Source organism: Uloborus diversus, chromosome 2, assembly GCF_026930045.1.
Source record: "Uloborus diversus isolate 005 chromosome 2, Udiv.v.3.1, whole genome shotgun sequence".
NCBI classification, from domain to species: Eukaryota; Metazoa; Arthropoda; class Arachnida; order Araneae; family Uloboridae; genus Uloborus; species Uloborus diversus.
Window position 1 is genome coordinate 152,490,961 of NC_072732.1, and position 20,987 is coordinate 152,511,947.

At 33.2% G+C, this 20,987-nt stretch overlaps 1 protein-coding gene across 2 annotated transcripts in view; it reads right to left on the reverse strand.

The window, feature by feature from the left end:
- Positions 1-20,987, reverse strand: part of LOC129216089 (nonsense-mediated mRNA decay factor SMG7-like) — an 83,494-nt gene that overhangs the window by 21,354 nt on the left and 41,153 nt on the right. For both annotated transcript variants that reach the window (XM_054850237.1, XM_054850236.1), the window contains exon 14: positions 20,265-20,378. In XM_054850237.1, coding sequence (XP_054706212.1) covers positions 20,265-20,378 — 114 coding nt within the window. The remainder of the gene's footprint in view (positions 1-20,264; positions 20,379-20,987) is intronic.

Below are 20,987 nucleotides of genomic sequence, written 5' to 3' on the forward strand. Positions count from 1 at the left end.
AAAAGGGGGGGGGGGGGATTGTCAGGATTCCAAAATTAAAAGAAAACATTTTTAATCATAAAGAAATAAGTGCTTGCAGATATATGCTTTGAGGTTACAAGGAACTAATTCTCATGCCAATTATGTGAGCCTATGGAGGCAAAGACCTAATCTAAATTTCAAAATTTAAAAACTAAGCTTCATTTAGCAGATATGTTTGCATTCGTAAGCTCATATTTTTGGGAATTATATCTCCACTGCAGATCATACATTGGTGGGACCTTTTTTTTTTAAGCTGTCAAGTCAAGAAATCAATAGGATACCCAAATTTCTGAGAATGAAGGAAAAACTAGCAATTCGCTGCTCAGTGGAAATTCTCTGTTCAGAGAGGGGACAAAAACAAGTGCAATAAATCTATAGCAAAAGTGTTATTTATGAAGATGAGAGATACCACTAAGAGCAAGTCCCCCATCAGCCGTTGGTCCCTTAATAGCCCAATGCATACAAGGATTCCAAAACAATACCGTATTTTCTGACATAAGCGCCGCGGCACTTACGAGAAAAAGAAGTTTATAAATTACCGATGCGACGGAGACAGCAGGTGCGGCGCATATGGTGTGTGTGTGGGTTCTTTTTTTTTTCTTCTTTTCTTTTTTTTGAAATATTTAATCTGTTTAAATTACGTTCCAGATATCTTCAAAAAAAGCAAAAAAAAAAAAAAAAAACTAACAGAAACAACTTTTTCTTTTCACATTGTTTTGTTAAACTGAAAGCGCGGCGCCTACGCCAGGTGCGGTACGAACTTCCAAAAATACGAACTTGCTGGCCCCATATGAAAAGTTTTAAAGCCACAGAGGTGCTTTTGTTGATTTGATATGAACACAAAAAAAAGAGGAAAAAAGGAAATACAAAGCCACATCAAAATACTTGCTCGGTTGTCATCACTTGATGCATAGGAGAAAAGAGAGGATTAACATTTTAGTAGTTTTTTAACAGAAGAGGAAAAAGGATAGGTGGAAAACTAGAACATTACTCGCAATTATGGGGAGATGCGCATGTCCGCAATGAATATATCCGCAAAGCAGCAAATATTTTCTTACAGTAGCGAGTGTATCTGCGTCTTTCTATATTATCTAGCTATGGCTACTATGTTTTGCATTAGTAATATTAATTGTAAACAAATTAGAAGTAAAGAAGAAGAACCTGAATGATTGTCGCAAGATGCGCGTGCTCTCAACGAGTGTATCCGCACAGCAGAGAATATATTCGCCTTACGCCCTTGCGTATATACTATCTATTAATAATTTTTACAAATTAATTAAATAATATCAGTTTAAAACAAATTAAAAGTAAAAAGTCCTGTTGGGAAAAAAAAATTCCTTTCCTGAACTTTCCCAACGTTCTAAACCCATGTAGCAGTTTTTTTTTTTTTTTTTTTTTTGAAAGAAAAACTAATTTTTAAAAACTCGTCATTTATTTGAACACTCAAACATAACTATTTACAGGATAATAAATAAAAACAGAATCGCTTAAAAACAAAAACGATCTCCATCTATCAACTTGATAGTTACCCTCACTCACTCATTCATTCCAAACACCACCTCATTCCATCTCAATGCACGTCGACTCGGCACGTGCCGATCGCCGATTGGCAATGACGTCAATCGCGTCAGCCCGCACCCAGCCGACGTGCAAGAACGAATTTGCATGGGAATCGATAACTTTTCTTTCAATAATCAACATCGACCTCCTTCCCGTGCAAATTACTCTTCAAACATACCATCACTTTCACAACATCAAAAACATCAATTGCAAATGTAACTAACATTTCAAGAACAATACATAAATATCACAAGTACTCAATCAAAAAAATTTGAAATTTGAAGAAAATCTAATAAGTAAAAAGTTCAGCATAACTCAAGTTCAAAAAGTTCACTTTGAAATAAAGTCAAAAAGTTCAAAGTCCATGCATGTAACTCAAAATCACGCAGCATCTCGCTGGTCAAAACTTGAAGTCCGGAAAAGTCATTCTTTCCAAAAGAAAACACATTCAAACAAAAACTTTATCACAAAATTTCGTTAACTCCAATCTAGTAGGTGGCTTCGTAAACAAATCTGCAACATTTTCTTTCCCAGAAACAAATTTCAAACTGAAAATTTCACCATTTACTAAATTGCGAATAAAATGGTATCTAACGTTTATATGTTTCGTTCGCGCATTTTCTATACTTGATTTCGTGAAATCAATTGCCGATTTGTTGTCGCAAATTAAAGTACAGTCTCCAAGACCGAAGTTCAAATTTTCATCCGCTAGTACATTTTTCAGCCACACAGACTCTTTCGCCGCGTCAGCTAATGCGATATATTCGGATTCCATCGAGGACAAACTCACACATTTTTGCTTCGTTGTTTTCCACACGATAGGAACTTCGTCGATAAAAAAAAAATTTGAAAAAAAAAAATAGAGCCGACTTCAAAATTGCTCTAAAAAGTGAAAAATAATTTTATTCTTTAAACACCATCGATAATACTTTTAAACATAATTTTTGAAATTGGCGCAAAAACGATCGATAAAATCATTCACAGCCATAACTCAACTACAAGTATAAATTTAACCACGTCCAGTTTCTTCACTACCACATGCATTATGCATTGATGGCAGCATATTTGAGTAACGATATAAATGTTTCGTTCATAAGTTTGGATGATTTTTTGATAAAAATATGAACGAAGCATGGTTACAATGGATTTTACTTTTTGTTTTTGCGCCAACTTCAAAAATTATGTTTAAAAGTATTATCGATGGTGTTTAAAGAATAAAATTATTTTTCACTTTTTAGAGCAATTTTGAAGTCGGCTCTATTTTTTTTTTTTTTTCAAAATTTTTTTATTTCATTCTTTTTAGTGTAAATGTAGATATTTCAGTAAAAGTAAGAAGTTACTTAGTAAGAAGTGCGGCTCTATATCACTGTATTGCTTTAGAAAAGCCTTTATTCAAAATTATCATTACAATTACTATTAATGTTACAGTTATATGGCACCAAACTTTTATAACAATGAGTTACATATTGTCGCGTAGATGAAGATAGCGAAGACAATGCTAAAGCCAAATGAAGCGAATACTCGTTAGTCTCGAGATCTTTATTCAGAACCACGAATGAACGTTACATCTCCTTATATACAACTTGAAAAAATGCTGGAACTTTCCAGACTTGAGAAGATACAGAAATTAATAGAACATTCGAGAAAATACGGGAAACAGTAGAAACGAAATTTTAGTAAAATTCACTTTGTCCTAGCCCGGATTTGAACCCGGGTCGCTCGCGTGGGAGACGAGAATTCTACCACTGAGCCACCGTTATCCACGGATGAAAAGTGCGAACGCTACAATATCATTTTAATCATTTAATAGGGAAATTTACTGTTTTTTGCCCATAACTTTTTTTCTAAAGAACAAATATGGTCAAACAAAGTAATGGGACCTAAGTTGAGCCATCCTCTATCCATTAAAAAAAGAATCATCCAAATCGGTCAATAGGTGAGACGCTATGAGTGGACAAACAAAACAAAAAAACATACATACGGTATGAACTGATAACCGCCTCCTTTTTGAAGCCGGTTAAAAATTATCATTCCTCCCAATGAAACTCTGTCGTCCCTACTTGCAGCGTAATCGGCATCTGAAAAACTTTTCATTTCGATGTTTCGCACTTTGGACAAGTTCAGTTATATTCTTTGGTAGACCTAACGTTAACGTTACCCAGAAGCTTAAGTAGTATTTCCCAGTGTTTGATTCCGGGATTTTCCTGCACTTGCGATAAAACATTTACCGCGTAGGTTATGTCGGGGCGAGTACGGTTTGCTAAAAATGCTAAACTCCCGAGCAAACTTCGATAGGGAATTCTTTCCATTTCTTCTATTTCACATTTCGAACTTGGGCAATCTAATTTTGAAATAACAGTTCCTTTTACTATGGGTAAAGAAGTTATCGGGATTTTATATTCTTTAAATTTTTCACAAATTTCTTCTATGTAACTTTGTTGATGCAAATACAAATTTTTATGATCTTAACAAAATTCGATCCCTAACAATTTTCTCGTTTCTCCGAGGATTTTCAGATCGAAAATTTTTCGCAGACTTTTTATAACCTCATCGATATACTGATTTTCTTTTCCGAATATTACGATATCATCTACGTAGAGTAATAGGATGGTATTTCGTCCTTTAAACACGCAATTACACCATTCTACTTTAATAAAATTAATATTTTTTAATGCTTTCTCGATTTCTATATACCAGTTTCTTCCGCTTTGATGTAGTCCGTAGATTGACTCTTTCAGAAGACAAACTTTATTTTTATCTTTACAAAAACCTACGGGTTGGTGCATATAAATACTTTCCTTTAATTCGGCATATAAATAAGCGTTTTTGATGTCTATTTGACAATTTTTCCAACTATAAAAACAAACCAAAATACAAAAAAATAGTCTAATAATTGAAAAATTGACTACTGGGCAAAAAATAGCGTCAAAATCTTCTCTCCTTTGTTGACAACCTAAAATTATCAACCTCGATTTGAATCTTGAAATTTGATTATTTACATCCCTTTTTACGCTGTACACCCATCTATTTCCTAGTATAGTTTTGTTCGGCGGTCTCTCAACTAACTCAAAAACTTTTCTTTCTTTCATTGAATTTAACTCGTCGTTCATGGATTCGATCCAATCTTGAGCATTTTCGGATTCTATAGCGTCCTTGAAACTTGTCGGAATTTTCACTTCAACAATGTTTGCTTCATTTTTTTCAGTTTCGCGTTCCGTATCATTTGCAAATTTAATCTTTCCCGAAAAAACATTCTTTCCGCTAAAATCAAACAGCTGTTTTTCGAATTTTAAATTTTTACTTTTGCAATATTTTTCTATATCATTATATGATCTAAATCTTTGTTTCGTTCCCTCTAAGAAATAATAAATGTCATTTCGCGTTCCGTCTGGTCTCGGCACTGCATTTCTAACCCAATTCAATTCTGACGCGCTTTTCGCAAATTCAGATCCGTTTTCTTCTTCGGAAACTTTCTCAGTTGAATCTTCACTAAGGGCCGTGGTAGCCTGATAGGTAGGGCATTGGACTCGGGGCCGGAGGGGCTCGGGTTCGATCCCCGCTGGTCGAAGACCCACCGTCGTCATTAAAGGGGACTGGGCGACGATAAATATGCTCGTGGTCTCAATGTCCTCCAAGTGAAACGATACCTCTGGGGGTGCTAGTACCAGGTAGCTATTAGCTCTTGGACTAGTTCTAAATTCTCATTAACTGTTCGATCCGGTGATGGTGCTGCCATCTATCGGTATATAAAATAATGGAGGCAAGGCACTTAGTATGCAGTCCTCGACATAAATACAGTTGTAGTCAGTTGTGACTCTTGAATAGAATAGAATAGAATCTTCACTAGATGTTCCACCTTCATCGCGATTTTGCGCGCTTTCTTCCTCATCTAACTCGTAATGGAATTCCGAGTATTAAGTTAGTTTTTTAGGTTTTTCTATTGGGTCCAGAACTTCTTCCACTGCATTCTTATTTTCATTAAACTTAACATTACAAGTTTCAATTACTTTTCGCTCGTTAATTAACCAAATTCTATATCCTCTGGTATTTATCGCATATCCTATCATTATTCCCTCAATTGCACGCATTTCGAACTTATTTCTCCGTTGTTTTGGAACATTAACGAAAGCTTTACTTCCGAAAGCTTTTAGGAATACTACAGAGGGTTTTCTGCCGAAAAACATTTCAAAAGGGGTTTTGGTAGTTTTATGACAAATTCGATTCCAAGTGAAAGTGAAACAATATAACGCTTCTGCCCACCATTCATTGTTCATTTTCGCGTCTTTTAGCATTGCTTTTATCCCGCCTAAAGCTGTCTTGTTGAAACGTTCGCAAATCCCGTTTTCCTCTGGCGTATAAGCATTTGTTCTTTGGGCTTGAATACCGTAAGAACTTAAATACCGTTCAAACTCTTCATTGCGAAATTCGCCCCCGTTGTCTGTACGAATGCTAACTAGCTTCTTTCCCGTTATTCTTTCCATTTTCTTATGATAGTGGATGAATTTGCTTAAAACTTCATCTTTTCGTTTTAAAGTGTAAACAGTCACAAAACGACTAAAATCATCAATTATCGGAAGAAAATATCTACTCCCACTTTTTGATGGCGTTGGTCGAGGACCACAAACGTCCATAAAAACTAACTGTAGTGCAGAATTTGAGATCTTGGGATTTGATTTAAAAGAAATCCTAGTTGACTTAGCTAGAATACAAACTTCACATTTTTTCGTCTGGTTTTTCTATTTTTGGAAGACCATTCACGCTTTGATTTCTACTAGTATCTCGGATGTAATCATAATTTATGTGACAAAATCTCCTATGCCAAAGGTTAGAGAGTTGATTTTGTTTAACAGTTCCAGCATTTACGTTAAATCCGACTTCCGCTTGTTTATTTTCTACAATTTGCGTTTGTTTACCAGTACCGGCATTTACGTTGAATATGCTTTCTACTTGTTTATTTTCTGCAGTATCGTACGCAAACGGTTCTACATAGTATAAACCCTCTTCTCTCCGTGCATAAAATAGCTTTTGCCAATTATTAAAGAACACGCAAATTTTTCCCTTACTTCCAACAAAATGTGCGCCGGCTGCTTCTAAACGTGCACCGGAGATTAAATTTCTTCTCATGTTTGGGTTGTATAATACGTTTGTTAACTCTATCCAATTAACTTTCCCGTTCATTTTTACAGCAAATCTCACAGTTCCTCTTCCCAAAACTTTACTATTAGCATTTCCCACTGCCAAAGCCATATTTACATCGGAAATTTCTTCGAAATTTTTCATTTATTTCTTGTTATTACAAAAATGCGTTGTTGCCGCACAACAAAAATCCAGTGAAACTGATTCCTATTACAATCTTTACCAGCTCCTGATTCAGAGGTCGAAATGTAACTCTCAACTAACATCGAATATTTATCATTGAAGTTCGAAAAATTATTACGAGTTACGTTACTTTTACATTGCGCGATCAAATGTCCGTATTGATGACATCTATGACACGGTCCTATTAACTTTCTATTCTTCGTATTTTTTACAAATTTAGCATTTCCTCTGTTTTCGTTTACTTTTCCTGTCTTCTTGCTTCTATTACACTGTAAAAAAAATTCGGAAACGTTTCTGAGTATATCGTGCAGCTGCGGTTCATGAAATTTTCAAAAACGTTTCTGAGTATTTCGGAATTCTCTTTCTGTAATGTCCGGAAACGTGTCTGAGTATTTCGGAATCCTCTTTCTGTAATGTCCAGAAACGTGTCTGAGTATTTCGGAATCCTCTTTCTGTAATTTCCAGAAATGTTTCTGAGTATTTTGGAATCCTCTTTCTGTAATTTTCAGAAACGTTTCTGAGTATTTCGGAATCCTCTTTCCGTAATTTCCAGAAATGTTTCTGAGTATTCTGTGCAGCTGTGGTTCATGAAAGTTTCGAAAACGTTTCCGAGTATTTCGGAATTCTCCAAACAATTTTCAAAAACGTTTCTGAGAATTTCGGAATCCTTTTTCCGTGATTTTTTCTAAAAAATAATTCTTTTTTAATAGTATTGCATGCCATATCAGTTTCAATTCTTTGATATCTAAGAGCAATGAAACAAGCAATTTTAGAATCATTCGTGGATTTTTTTTTTCTGAATTTCTAATGACAAATAGCATGGTTAACAGCATAACATATGCACAGTTATAAATTTTTGAAAATTTCTGAAATAATATAGTAGTTTCATTCATAATCACAAAATCGTCGGGGGAGGGAAGGGGAGCACTTTCTCAAAAGTGGGATTGTTTGTTAAACAATATTAAACTTCAGTTTTTCTCTCAATATTTTCAAGACAAAATTATCAACATATTGTATTTTTAATGCAGAACTTAAAAACATATCTTGTATCAAACTTGATAGCTTTTATTTTCGGATAAAATTTGACAGAACTTGCCTACACTTTTCGTTCCGAAATTATTTCACGTCAAGTCAATTTCTTTGACGAACAAAGTGTACCGAAAAGTACCAACAGAGAAATTGATGAATTTAAATATGACACCAAAGTCCCCCTGCTGGAACCATTCGGGTTTATTCCTCTGTTCTTGCCCTTTTCCAGTTTATCACAAATATAGATACTTAATCAAAATAGGTTACTGATTTAGAGTGTGCGCAAAATGCATTATATATTTTATTTATTAAAACATTGAACTCTATTACATGATTATTCCATTTCATATATACGAGAGCTCCCCCCCCCCACACCATAAGAGTGATGGTGCACCCATAAAATGATATAAAGCGCCCCCCACCTTAAAAAAAGCAACCCCTTGAAAATGTCAATGGCACAGTCTGCGGGGTGAACGCCCCTCGTCTTCTCACCATATGTGCATTGCATATTAATAACATAGTATTTAAAAACTGATCACTTTTAAAACGATGACATGAAATAATATTACTTTTTATTTCAGCATGTAAATGCAGCTGTTCCATTTTCGCCACTGACTCATTTCTCCTGACTGTCCTACATTAAACTAGTATATCCACGAAGGAAATGTTATTTTCGGAACTAATGTCAAGGAATTTTTTTATTGTTAACCACATTTAACAAAATGAATAAGCAGATGAATTAATTTCATAACTATGTTCTTACTAATAGATAACATGGTCATTTTCTAATGGTATAAATATTTTTAAATGAATGAATAAATTATAATAAAAAAAGATAAATTATACCGGCACATTTTTTGTGAAGCATATTACAATACTAGAAAATATTTGCATTACCATATTTCTAATGAATTAAACAATTGATTTTTTTTTTCTTTTTGAACCAAAATGTATGTACATCCAAGTATTTCGAAAAAACTTTTCTGTGATTGCTTCTCAAATATAAATCTTATTTCTTTTGCGTAATTAATCAGTTTCAGTTGGTTACAACAAATAGTACACCGCGCACATGTAGGATAACTTGAAATTAATTCGATAAACCCAAAAACAGTTACAATTTTAGCCTCATCAAATGCAAATCAACAAAAATATAAATGTATATAGCAACATGTTTTAAAATATTCATTAATACTTACAAGTGAACATAAGCGGAAGAAAATCTAAGTACCTCCATTACAACTGAATAAGTAATCCAAAGGGTTTCGTTTCATTAAGTATAAACACGGATGTTGAAACTATTCACGCTTGAACACACAATATATATATCTAATTATGGTCGCATTGGAAATTGTAAAGAAGCAAATGGTTATTAACTAACTTAATAGCTGCGTACATCGTCTAAAAAATCAAGGGCAGTCCAAAATGCAAAGGCGTAAAATTAGTTTCGACACATTTTACTACTCTCTAGACATGAAATAACAAGCAATCCAATGCTCTGCAGCAACCATAGATAAGAAAAAAAGAAGTTCTCGTTATTTCCGACTCATTGGCGCCTGTGTTGGAAGGATGAAATAGGTTTCGAAGCGTTGCGTCATCACTTCCGCTTCTAGATATCTTGAAATAACAAAAAGCTTTCTGAATATTGAGAAATTCGCTATTGGATGAAGGATTCCTACTATTTCGGAAACGTTTCCGATATATCTAGAAACGTTTCCGAAATTTGTTACAGTGTAGTAATATTGAAAGTACTCACCTCAGGTTTTTCATTGTCAGCTTTTACCTGTTTCAGTCTACTTTCTTCTTTCACCAGCTCCTCAGCAATCTTGTTGATGTCAAAATCTTCATCACTCCAACGGTAAATTAGTTGGATTATACCGGTATATTCCGGCGGTAGATGTCTAATAACTTGGAAACCTTGGAAAAGTGAATCTAAACTTTGGCCCGCGTCATACAATTTCTTCACTGCTAATTTAACTCTAGCTATAAAAAGACCCATTTCTTCGTTACCTTTGTAACGGATGTTAAAGAATTCATCCAAAAGTTGTATAACTCTCGCTCGCGTTTTTGGTTCAAACTGAGCTTGTAGAATCGCCCATGCTTTCTTGCCATCTGATGTGTCCTGCATGAGTGGTCTGAACTCAGGCTTTATTGCATAATAAAGTGTGGTGTAAGCGCGATCCTGCAACAGGAGAAATTCGCTTACTCACGACTAGTTGCCTTTTCATCTAAAGCGATTACTTTCCCTTCAATAAATTTCCAACATCCTTTATTGAGAAGTAAGACTTTAACATCTATTTTCCATCTGTCCCAGTTCTTTTTGCTGAGCAGTTCAAAACTTTCGGGGAGCAAAGCCATGGCTGCAAAACAATGTTCAAAATTTCTAACTTAAACTTGAAAATCTTCAGACTTTAAAAAGCTCATAAGATTTTTCAATCCTTACGGCCCCCGAAGCCGATATATCTCTCAAATAAAATAGTGCAACATGGGCACGGCCCATGACCCTCCTGTTGGGAAAAAAAATTCCTTTCCTGAACTTTCCCAACGTTCTAAACCCATGTAGCAGTTGTTTTTTTTTTTTTTTTTTTTTGAAAGAAAAACTAATTTTTAAAAACTCGTCGTTTATTTGAACACTCAATTATAACTATTTACAGGATAATAAAATAAAAACAGAATCGCTTAAAAACAAAAACGATCTCCATCTATCCACTTGATAGTCACCCTGGAGTGCGGATCGGTTCGAATCAGATTGGGGTAGAGTGTAACCTTCGAATCTCGCCAATGTTCCCCTCGTTAGGCTTAGGAACTGGTCTTAGCATTGGAGTCTACGAGGACGCTCGCAAGCTTTAAAAAATATTTAAAAATAACCCATTTGCTTCTTGTTATCAAATGACCGGTTTTTAACTACATCACGTTGTCGGTCTGCTGAATATATACATCATTAAACAGAATAATTCTTTACTTTTATTTAGTATAAAAAGAATAAAAATTTGTCTACTTTTCGGCAACTATTTTAGCCAAGACTCGGGGTGACATAAGATGACGTAGAAGGATAGATAGAGAGGGAACTTCCATCGCTCCGGAGATATGTTTTTCTTTCCTTTCGTTTTTTGTTTGTTTCGCTTAATAAGAGTAAGAATAAACAGATACTACTTTGTTGATTAAAGTTTTAATTGTATAATTAAAAATGTTAGTATTTTTCATCTAGAACGTAGGATTATTTAATACAGTACTTCTTAAACAAATGCAGATTTATTTCAATTTATTAACCATTTACCTACTGTAAAAGCACTTACACGAGTCGTAATTTTTGCGAAAATGAACGTATCGGTGACTTTGTGAGATAAAAAATTTAGTAAATTGTATGTGAATAGAATAGAAAGTTTAAATATTTCGTGTGGCTTAAATTTTTGCGATAATAATGAGCTCGCGAAAATTAAAGTAAAACGAAAACAGGTGTTTTTAAATTCACAGTATTGTTTTTGCATGTTTCTCTCTTTATCTCTTTTCTACAAGGAAGTTTTAGGTTTTCTTTCTCAAGTATTCAGCAGATATTTTTTGTAGGTATTGTGTTGTCTTCCTAAAATTTATTTTTAAAAAATCAACATTTTCAGAAACATTAAAAAAAAAAAGGCTTTTAGCTAAAATTATAAGGTATATGCAAATTTTTGAATCAGATTTTTTTTTTCGATCGTCAGGAAAGAGTTTATTGATGAAAAAACTTATCAATTTTACTTTTACACAATTCCAAGCTTTTTTTTTTTTTGTTTTTTTTGTTTTTGTTTTACAGATTTGTGACATATCGCGTTATATTTTCATCTTTTTGAGAACTATTTCTTTTGCAATGTAAAGAAATAGATGGAAAAAATTAAAAGAAATTATGTTTAAACTATCAACATTATTATTAATTATCTTAAAATCATAAACACTTAGAAAGTTTAACAACAAAGTTATCTAAGAATAACAAAAATCAAAAATTTTTTATTCTCATAAAAGATTAGCACTTTCTTCTTCATTTTCTTCAGCTTTATTCTATACAAATTTGGCTGTGGAAACTAAATTTTTTAAAACAAACAGGAATTTAGAAATTAAAAAGTACTTTCAAAAAGCAGTCGTATAGCCTAAAGTCACAATATGACGATACTTCCTAATATGGAGTATCTACGCATTTTTCTTAGATTAATTTACATCCACAAGAATGTCAGAACTATATAGGCTAGGATCTGCCTACGCTACCAGCCTATGGGGGGGGGGGGCTCCATTAGGGCCCAACAGATATTTTTGCAGGGGGGGGGGCCTAAAATGTACGGATTCGAGCCTGGAACTATAGTTGTGTATATCAGTTGATGCTTTGTTTTGTGACAAGAAAGAATTTTATGAGCTTCAATTGTGGAGGTTCTAGGCAGGTCCGGATCTATATTGCCACATAATTAACTAGCTGCTTCGCCCTACTTTGCAAAGTCTACCTCGAAAATGAATGTTATGTCAAGTGACGTGTGTTCAACAATCAGGCTTAAACAAGAAAAATTTTCAAAATTTCCCGACAGATTGCGGAAAAATAACCAAAATGGAAAAACTTTAAATTCCTTGACTTCAAGAAAAGCCTCAAAACAAAAGCTAGAATTTCAGTATTTATAAGATTGCAAATATATTTAACGCATGTGAATAAGAATGAGAACCAGGTTGGAGAAGAGCATAATATGGTGCTGTGTACATATCTATAGAATGATGCGGCCTTTGCCCCTATCACAGGGCTAAAATTACTTACATTATGCCATTTACCAAACCTTCAAATTAATTTCTCCGTACCCCCCCCCCCCCCTTCCGCCCATTAGCAAATATTTTTAAAACATTTCTTAAGCACGCACACACACGAAGCATGATCAAACAAAATCACTTTGGTTTGCCATAAGATTAATATAGAATTGCCATGTGGACTGGATATGGATATGTTGAGAAAGTGGACGCTTTGAATCAATCGTGAGAAAGTATTTTTCTGCAGTGACCAACGCTTGTTTTTCTTCTTTTGATCAAAAGCATCCCATTGCTGAGGTGTGTGTTCTTCGAATGAAGCCCCCCTCCCCCACTTGAAGATAGCAGTACAAAGAAAACAAACCTAGCAAACGCTTAAAAATTCCTCTTTCCCCCAAAACCGTAATAAAACTGTCCTCTTCCTCCTTGCGTTAACGAATTGTTTTCCGCCCATTTCCATGGGAAAAGTAGGAAAATGGTTAAAATTAAAGGCACATTTTAAGTCTATATCCCAATCCTTTATTTTATTATACAGTAGAGAACCAATTATCTGGGAAGTTCGGGACCATCGCTGTCCCATATATCTGAATTTCCCGGTTTCCTGGATTGCTAAAAAGCGCTTTGGCCGTTTGTTAATGAAACTTAAATTACTATAATAAATAGTAATACATATTAAAATAAGAAGAAAACAGTTCAGAAATGCTTATTATTGAAAGTTATCCATAAGACCTGAGACCCGCACATTCATTTTGAAAAGAGGAAAAAAAAACCCACTTTTCCATTTTTTAAAAACGAAAGCAAATGAAGGGAAGGGCAAGCAACAAGTTTTTGAACATAAATATGCGATTTTTCTACTATAGTGCATGAAAGAATGTTTTCTTGAATGCGTTTTTTTTTATTTTAAATTTCTTGTAATGGTTTAATGTTTGCGATTACGGTAGTTATTGATAACTTTTTGCATTAAATTCATACCAATAGAAACTTGATTTATGAGTCTTGCATTCAACGATTTCTAGATTCCACCATCAACTATCCAAAAAATTCGTAAATCTGGTTTTCGGTGTTCCCGCGCTTTTCCACGTCACTTACGCTCCAAACGGCTTTAAATAGAGACTATTCAATACAATATTGCATTAGAATGTGACAATATTCATTTTCTTAGGATTCAGTTGGAATAAAACACGAAAATTTCAGACTTACGAGTGTACTTTTTTTTAACGTAAGAAAATATTTTGGAAATTTTGCCCCGCGTTAAGGATAACCATCAGAAGTTCGTTTTTGAAAACATTTTCCCGAATTATAGATGAGTAATATGGTATTTATTAAGAAACCACTCATATTATTTTAGGTATTTCAAAAAAAATGCTTAGTTTTTCAAAAATTGCAAAAAATGCGCATTTTTTAAAAATGGCAGGAAAATCGGCAAAAGGTTGCAGGTTTTCTGGTTTCCCGGTTCTTTGGTTCCCGGATAAAAGGTTCTACACTGTATAAAGTTGAAGAAAGAAGTTAATGAAAATGTGTACGCAAACATAAAATGAAAAATACAAAATAAAATTAAAAAATGCGCTTTTGTAGCTGTATGAACTAAAAAGTAAAAAACAAATATCAGTAGCGAGATCCTCAATAATGAACTTCCCGTATTATAATTAATGTATATTTATATTTCTGGGGTAATGCAACGCTTCCATAGTTTATTAATTCTTGCTGTAGTACCCCCCATGAGTGAGTATCGGATGAGGGAAGGGGGGGGTACTCCCTCAGGGGGGGGTAAGGAGGGGTCCTTACCACAAATGTTCATGCTGTTGAACGTTTACCTCTCTTGCACCAGAAAAGAATGTTCTTTTCCTCTCCAAAAAAAAAAAAAATAATAATAATGGATATTACCTGTCTAAATACTGGAAACTAATTAAGGGGATGCTACTTCGAAAAATTTTAAGTGAGGGGAGGGGGACGGTGGTCATATTTGGATTCAGGGGCTCATTTTTCCACATGGATCAGCCAGAATGATGTCAAAAGCATTTTTGAAAAGGCTTTTTCATCTTTTCTTTTATTATTTTTTTTATCGCGCTGTGTTATCAAAAAGAAGTATGTTTTTCTTTAAAAAAATACAGTTGTTGCAAATCAGCAAGTTGTGGAAATAGTAAAATAATTATGAAAGCAAAACAAAACATGAAAAGAATTCGCTTAGAATTAGAAAATACGTGGTAAAAGAAATGTATTTGAAATTCAGAGTAATGTTTCAGAATCATTCCTCCATTCTATATACATTAGCGAGGTGGATGTCAGTGAGGGAATTGCTGAAATTTGATTTCAATAGCCACGACCCAGGCGTAATAAATTTCTGAATTTAAGCACACAAATATTCTTAAACAAGGAAGTAACGATGATTATTCACTTTTCATGCATTATTTTATTATCCTTTTCTTATGAAAACAGCGTGGGAAAATGAAAAACGTAAAAAAAAGTTACCAGATTTGGTGAACTCAGATCTCTACTTTATTCTACTTTTTTCAGCTGTTAATTACTAAAGGTGAATTCCAAGAAAAAGGAGACATCATGACACTTGAGTTTTAAAAATTAATAATCTGCCACTTGCCATACACTATTCTCTTCAGCAATAATAGGGCCCCGTATATTTAGGGGCCCCCAAATGGCTGAAATTTCTTTAGTCTATGGCTAAAATTGTTTCAGCCAACGGCTGAAGTTATAAAGTTTGAATACAGGGGGCCCCAAAAAATATTTGGCCTGGGGCCCCTTGATATCTTAATCGGGCCCTGGAAATAATTGAATTTCTTGAATCTTAACCTGTTTTTTCCAAATAGTTTGATGACTTTCAGGAAATCAAGTGCAAAATCAAGTTTTCTGTTTATGTTTTTACGCAACAAAAAATCTCTGCTTTGTTACATCTGTAATTCAAATAAACTTATTATCAGCATATAATATTTAAGTTAACTTTTATCTTTTGAATGTCTAGGTAAACTTTTTGGTAAGTTTTTTCAAATTTCTTTATTTCAACCATGAAATAGGTCCATAACTAAAGTGACAATTTGATGTCATTCCGTTACTGAAATACTACATCTCAATTAGTTCACCAAGAACATATGGGTACGGGATATAGAAACTAATGTTTTTATTTATTTTTTTTGAATGCAAGGCTGAATTTTGTCCCTTGTCAAGGAGGCATAGTTAAAATTTTAGTAAATATTTAATTTATATGGTTTTTAATGGCAATGGAAGGACAAAAAAATACGGTAACAGAAGGGCATTTTTCTATAAGCTAATGCAGGTTGCAAGGTAATATTTAAGAATGCTAGTAGAAAACAAACTATTGTTTAAAGTAAGTAAGCACATTTAAGACGGGCCTGATAATCGTCTTGTCATCCATTTTAATCCTAAGCTTTTATTCATGCATGCGATTGGTGACGAGGGAAAGATCACCGACTTAAAAATTTTATCTGTTGTCAGTTTCTGTTAAATAAACAAAATACTTCTTATTTATTTCAGCAAGAAAGGCTTTGAAAAATATTTAAAAATTTCCCTTGATCCTACTTTTGGGGGTAGCTACACTTGGAAGTTTAGTTACGTTTCCTTTTCCGTGCTGTCCTCTGTTATTTAGAGAGAGAAAAAAATCATTTGAATTTTGACATCTTGAGTTTTCCGCCAACACGAATTGCGATAGGACCCTACTCGTTGAAGTTCATATTTCTACAGATGAAATGGAATGTAAATGGCAAAGAAATCTGCACCCATCCAAGAATGACTCATGATTTTCCAGAATAGATAATATGAGGCATATCCATGAAAAATAAAATAGTGATAAGGATGCAGTAATTAAGATTGCGATTTTATGCCCGACGTCCACCAGTACATTTATCGGAAAGATTATTTACAGCATATTACGTTATGTATTTTTATTTCTTATCAGTGTTAACTGATGGGAATGAGTAATCGGGAAATTTTGAATTTAGATAAAGTTTTACTGTTTAAATTCATCCATACAGATGTTTTCGCCTGAAAAAACGTAATTTAAAACAAAAAACCCTTCTTTTTAAATGTAACGTCTGCTTGAGTTGGACCCTGAAAAAAAAAAAAAAAAAAATATATATATATATATATATATATATATATATATATATATATATATGAATAAAACCAATCCGCTGACGATTTGTAACTACGATGACGAAAATTTCGGTCTCTAAATAAATACTAATAACAACCATCGTCATGGTAATCTGAAAAGACTCCAAAGATCTCCACTCGTAAAAGGAGAGTAAAATCCTTTTTGGTGAAGTGAGGATAGTATTCGTAATTGCTCAAAAAAAAAAAAAAAAAGTCATGAAAAAATATAAATAAAATCAAACCGCGCATGATTTGTAACTATGAAGGCGAAAATTTCGCTCTTAAATAAGTACTAAAAACAACCATCGTCATGGTAATCAGGTACCATGATGATGGGTAATCATGGTAAAATCAGAGCAACATCAAACTTGGGAAATAAGTGAGGATAGTACACAATTCGTGATTGCTCAAAAAAAATATATATATTTTTTTTATATGTGTTCGGACTGACCCGTGGATAGCAATCAAAAGAACACATTTTTCCTGCTTACAAAAGGATTCGTTTGGGACTTTTGATTCATATTGAACTGAAGGTATAAATAACCTTTCTGAAGTAAGTGTTAAGAACAATTCTAAGCCTTTATTTACGCAATTGGTAACGATTTCATTATTGGCACACAATAGTAGAAAGCTTAAGCATTTAAAATTCTTATCTACTGTCAATTCCTATGAGTTAACAAACAAAACACTTGTAAATGATTTTAATAAGGGATTTTCAATTTTCTCTCATGATTCTGCTTTTACGACTAGCAAAACTCAGTAGTTGTATCTTTCTTTTTGCTTGTTTTCTCATTTCTTGTAAAAAATAATTGAATTTAATGCACGCTTTTTCCCGCAAGATTCATCTTAAAATGAGCTGAGGCAATTGAGGTTGCGATTATTTTAATTTTTTAATTTAATGTAAGTTCTTGTACTACTAACTACTGTAATATATTTCACGGATCCATCCGTTTTGTTCCCTAAAGTATATTATCATTGCTTACTTAAAACATTGAAAGTTTATTAGTATGCTAAATTATACAAGTTTATAAGGTGATTTTACTTACAGCTGTTTTGCGGATATTTTTCAGTCTCGTTTTTTGGCTATTGCTGCCTTCATACCAGTGTTGGGCATTAATCAATTATTTTTTCAATTGCCTTGTTAATTGATTGAAAAATTAATTGCAATTAAATTAATTGCAATTAAACTATTAATTGTACTTTGCAATTAATTTAATTGGACTAATGTACGTTAATCACTTTTAACAATTAAAATAATTGCAATTAAACTATTAATTGTACTTTGCAATTAATTTAATTGGACTAATGTACGTTAATCGCTTTTAACAATTAAAATAATTGCAATTAATTTTTTTAATTGTTTTGTGAAACAATTAACACTAACAATTAACTTAATTTATCAATAGGTACAGCGCAAGGTACAGAGTTCAAAGTATTAATCGATTTCATATTTTCGTTCAGTGCTGGTTGAGAGCTCGCCGCGTGAACTATTCTCGTCTTAACACGTGTTTTCCACACGTAAATGTTTGTGGTTTAATTAAGTATTTTAATTTCGTGCAAATCATTGCTTTATAGTTTAACCCGTAACAGGGGAGGAGAGAAAGAAGGACATAACAGGGGACCTGAGAAAGAAAGACATAACAGGGGACCTAAGATCTCAGAGACCACTATGTTTTAATTTTTTTTTAATCGTGTAATTAAGATGCATTTCTGTAATTTCTCTCAGATGTTCTTTGGACTTTTACTAGTACGAAAAAAATATTTTTGAATTTTTAACTGAAATATACCTTTTTTGAGGAAATTTTGCTGGGGCCATAAGATCTTTTGAGAAAATTCATATGCTGCAGTAAATAATTTATTGCTCGTTATAAAGTTACTGTTGTGCATTGATATTTTATTTGTTGCTAACATGTGTATTTAATTAGTTAGATAGTAATATGGTACCCGTCCAGCGTCCATGTCCCAGGTAGACCTGTCGCCTGTAGAGTATATTGTACAAAACCAATAATTTTTTAAGAGTTAGTTTTAATTAAAATTTACAAAACAATCGACATTTGTTAATTGTAGTAAACTACAATTAACAATTAATTAATTGCTAACTGTGGTAAACTACAGCTAACAATTAATTATTTGTTAACAGTAGTAAACACAATTAACAATTAATTAATTGTAATTTCCACAATTACAATTGATCAATTGTTAGTTGTTGTGGTTATGTTTACCAATTAATCAATTGTTAATTTTTAATTGTCAATGCAATTAAAATTTGCCCAACTCCGCTTCATACCATGCTCACCAAGTCTCTACATGAAATACAAGCTTACCTCATTTGCCACTTGGTGGCGTCTTTGCTCCTGCCTTCTCACTGGATGAGTTGGGGGGCGTTTTTGCTGAGTAACAGTATAGCCAATCAGGTTTGCACACCTGCTTTTGAGCTCGTATTTAAGATCGGGGGCTAGTAGGGGAAATCGTTCTTGGACAGGGCCGGATTTAGGGGAGGGCAGGCAGGGCTACTGCCTCAGGGCCTCCACAACAAAGGGCTCCCACAATAAAATTTTTACAAAATATCCCAACTTTCACGGGTCGAAAATATCACATATACACATATATATCAAAATATTGGAATATATATCAAAGTATCGGATATTTTCGAAAATTTGATGATCTTTTCAAACCCTGATTAGGGGCGTCCACACTTCCAAATCCGGCCCTGTTCTTGGATGGCTGTCTTGAATAGCAGCCGTGTGTAGTATTATAAGATCCTTGTCATGCTGTATTAGTGATGCATATTCGTCTTTAGCTGCTGTTCGGCTATGGTAGACGTGATGGAGTTGTAGAGGTGACATGGTTAATCAGTTTAAGTTTCTCCCGTTATTTTTTTACTTGTCTATTAGATGACAGTTTAAATGTTTACCCTAAAGCCTAGTCATTTTTTGCATGCTCTTAACCAGTTTTTGACGTTTAATAAATGGTTCATTGATTTTAAAAAGGATTTATATGCATAATTTTTTAAAATAAATTATTTTAAACAAGATTATTTTTATTCATTGTGAACAGCTACATTAAACTCTTAAAGTAATTGCAAAATGTTTTGATTTTACAACAACAAATATTTGCTCTGGTTTAATTAAATTTTTTATGAAATCATAATAAGATTTTACTTATCTGAATAATAAAAATAGTCTTGTTAATTAATATTTCAAGGAAATAAAATTATTCATTTAATAAATAAGATTAAAAAAATACAGAGCTTACATTATTTTTTCAGTCTCATATATTAATAATATTGAATTAAATACATTTTTCTAACCTTTCATTTTCTAGCTTGCTAGAGAGGACCAAGAAAAGGTTTTTTAAAACCTGGATCTCAAATTTTACAGCATGTTGGTTGATGCGAGGTAACAGGGTAACTCAAATGTCACACTTTTCAAGTGCAGTATATAAAATATTAAATAAATGAATACCCTTCTTTTCCAGCACAGGCCAAGGATTCTCCAAGCTTGCACAGTCTCACTGCACGAAGCCACATAGATTCTTCATCACTTGGAGTAGCTGCACTAAGACTAAATTTCAGGCGTCTGAGGAAACAGATGTAGAAAACAAATTAAACCAACACATATTTTCTATGCAATTTTTTGCCAAAAATTTTCTACTACATATTATGTTATTCATCTTTTCAAAGATGTTCACTAACTTCTTTGTTTTATGGTATAAACAATGTTATAGTTCTGACATTCACCTACATTTTAAACCTATTTTACACGGAAGTCAGAAATCTCTATACAAGTACAATAATTCATTATAACTTTAATAACAAGTTACTTGTTCAAAATGCCATATGAGGTATTCACAGTATTCAGTTGTTACAGACTTTAAATTTCAAAGAAATATTTGAACCTCCTATTTTCTATTAGTACAAATATTTCAGATAAACTTTATATAACACTATAGTTGTACATGTAATTAGCTTCAAACACAAAATTTCTTTTAGATTTGTTTAAAATTATTGGAAAATATTTTGGTACAACAACATGTTTTATATTTTACATATGAAAGACAAGGATTCTTTTTTTAGCTGATATTAAGTTGACATTTTCTGTAAAATTGGCAACTATTCTAACATATTGGTTCAGTTCATCTTTTCAGTTCGTAAATATTATATCTACACATCAAAATCATAGTTTAAA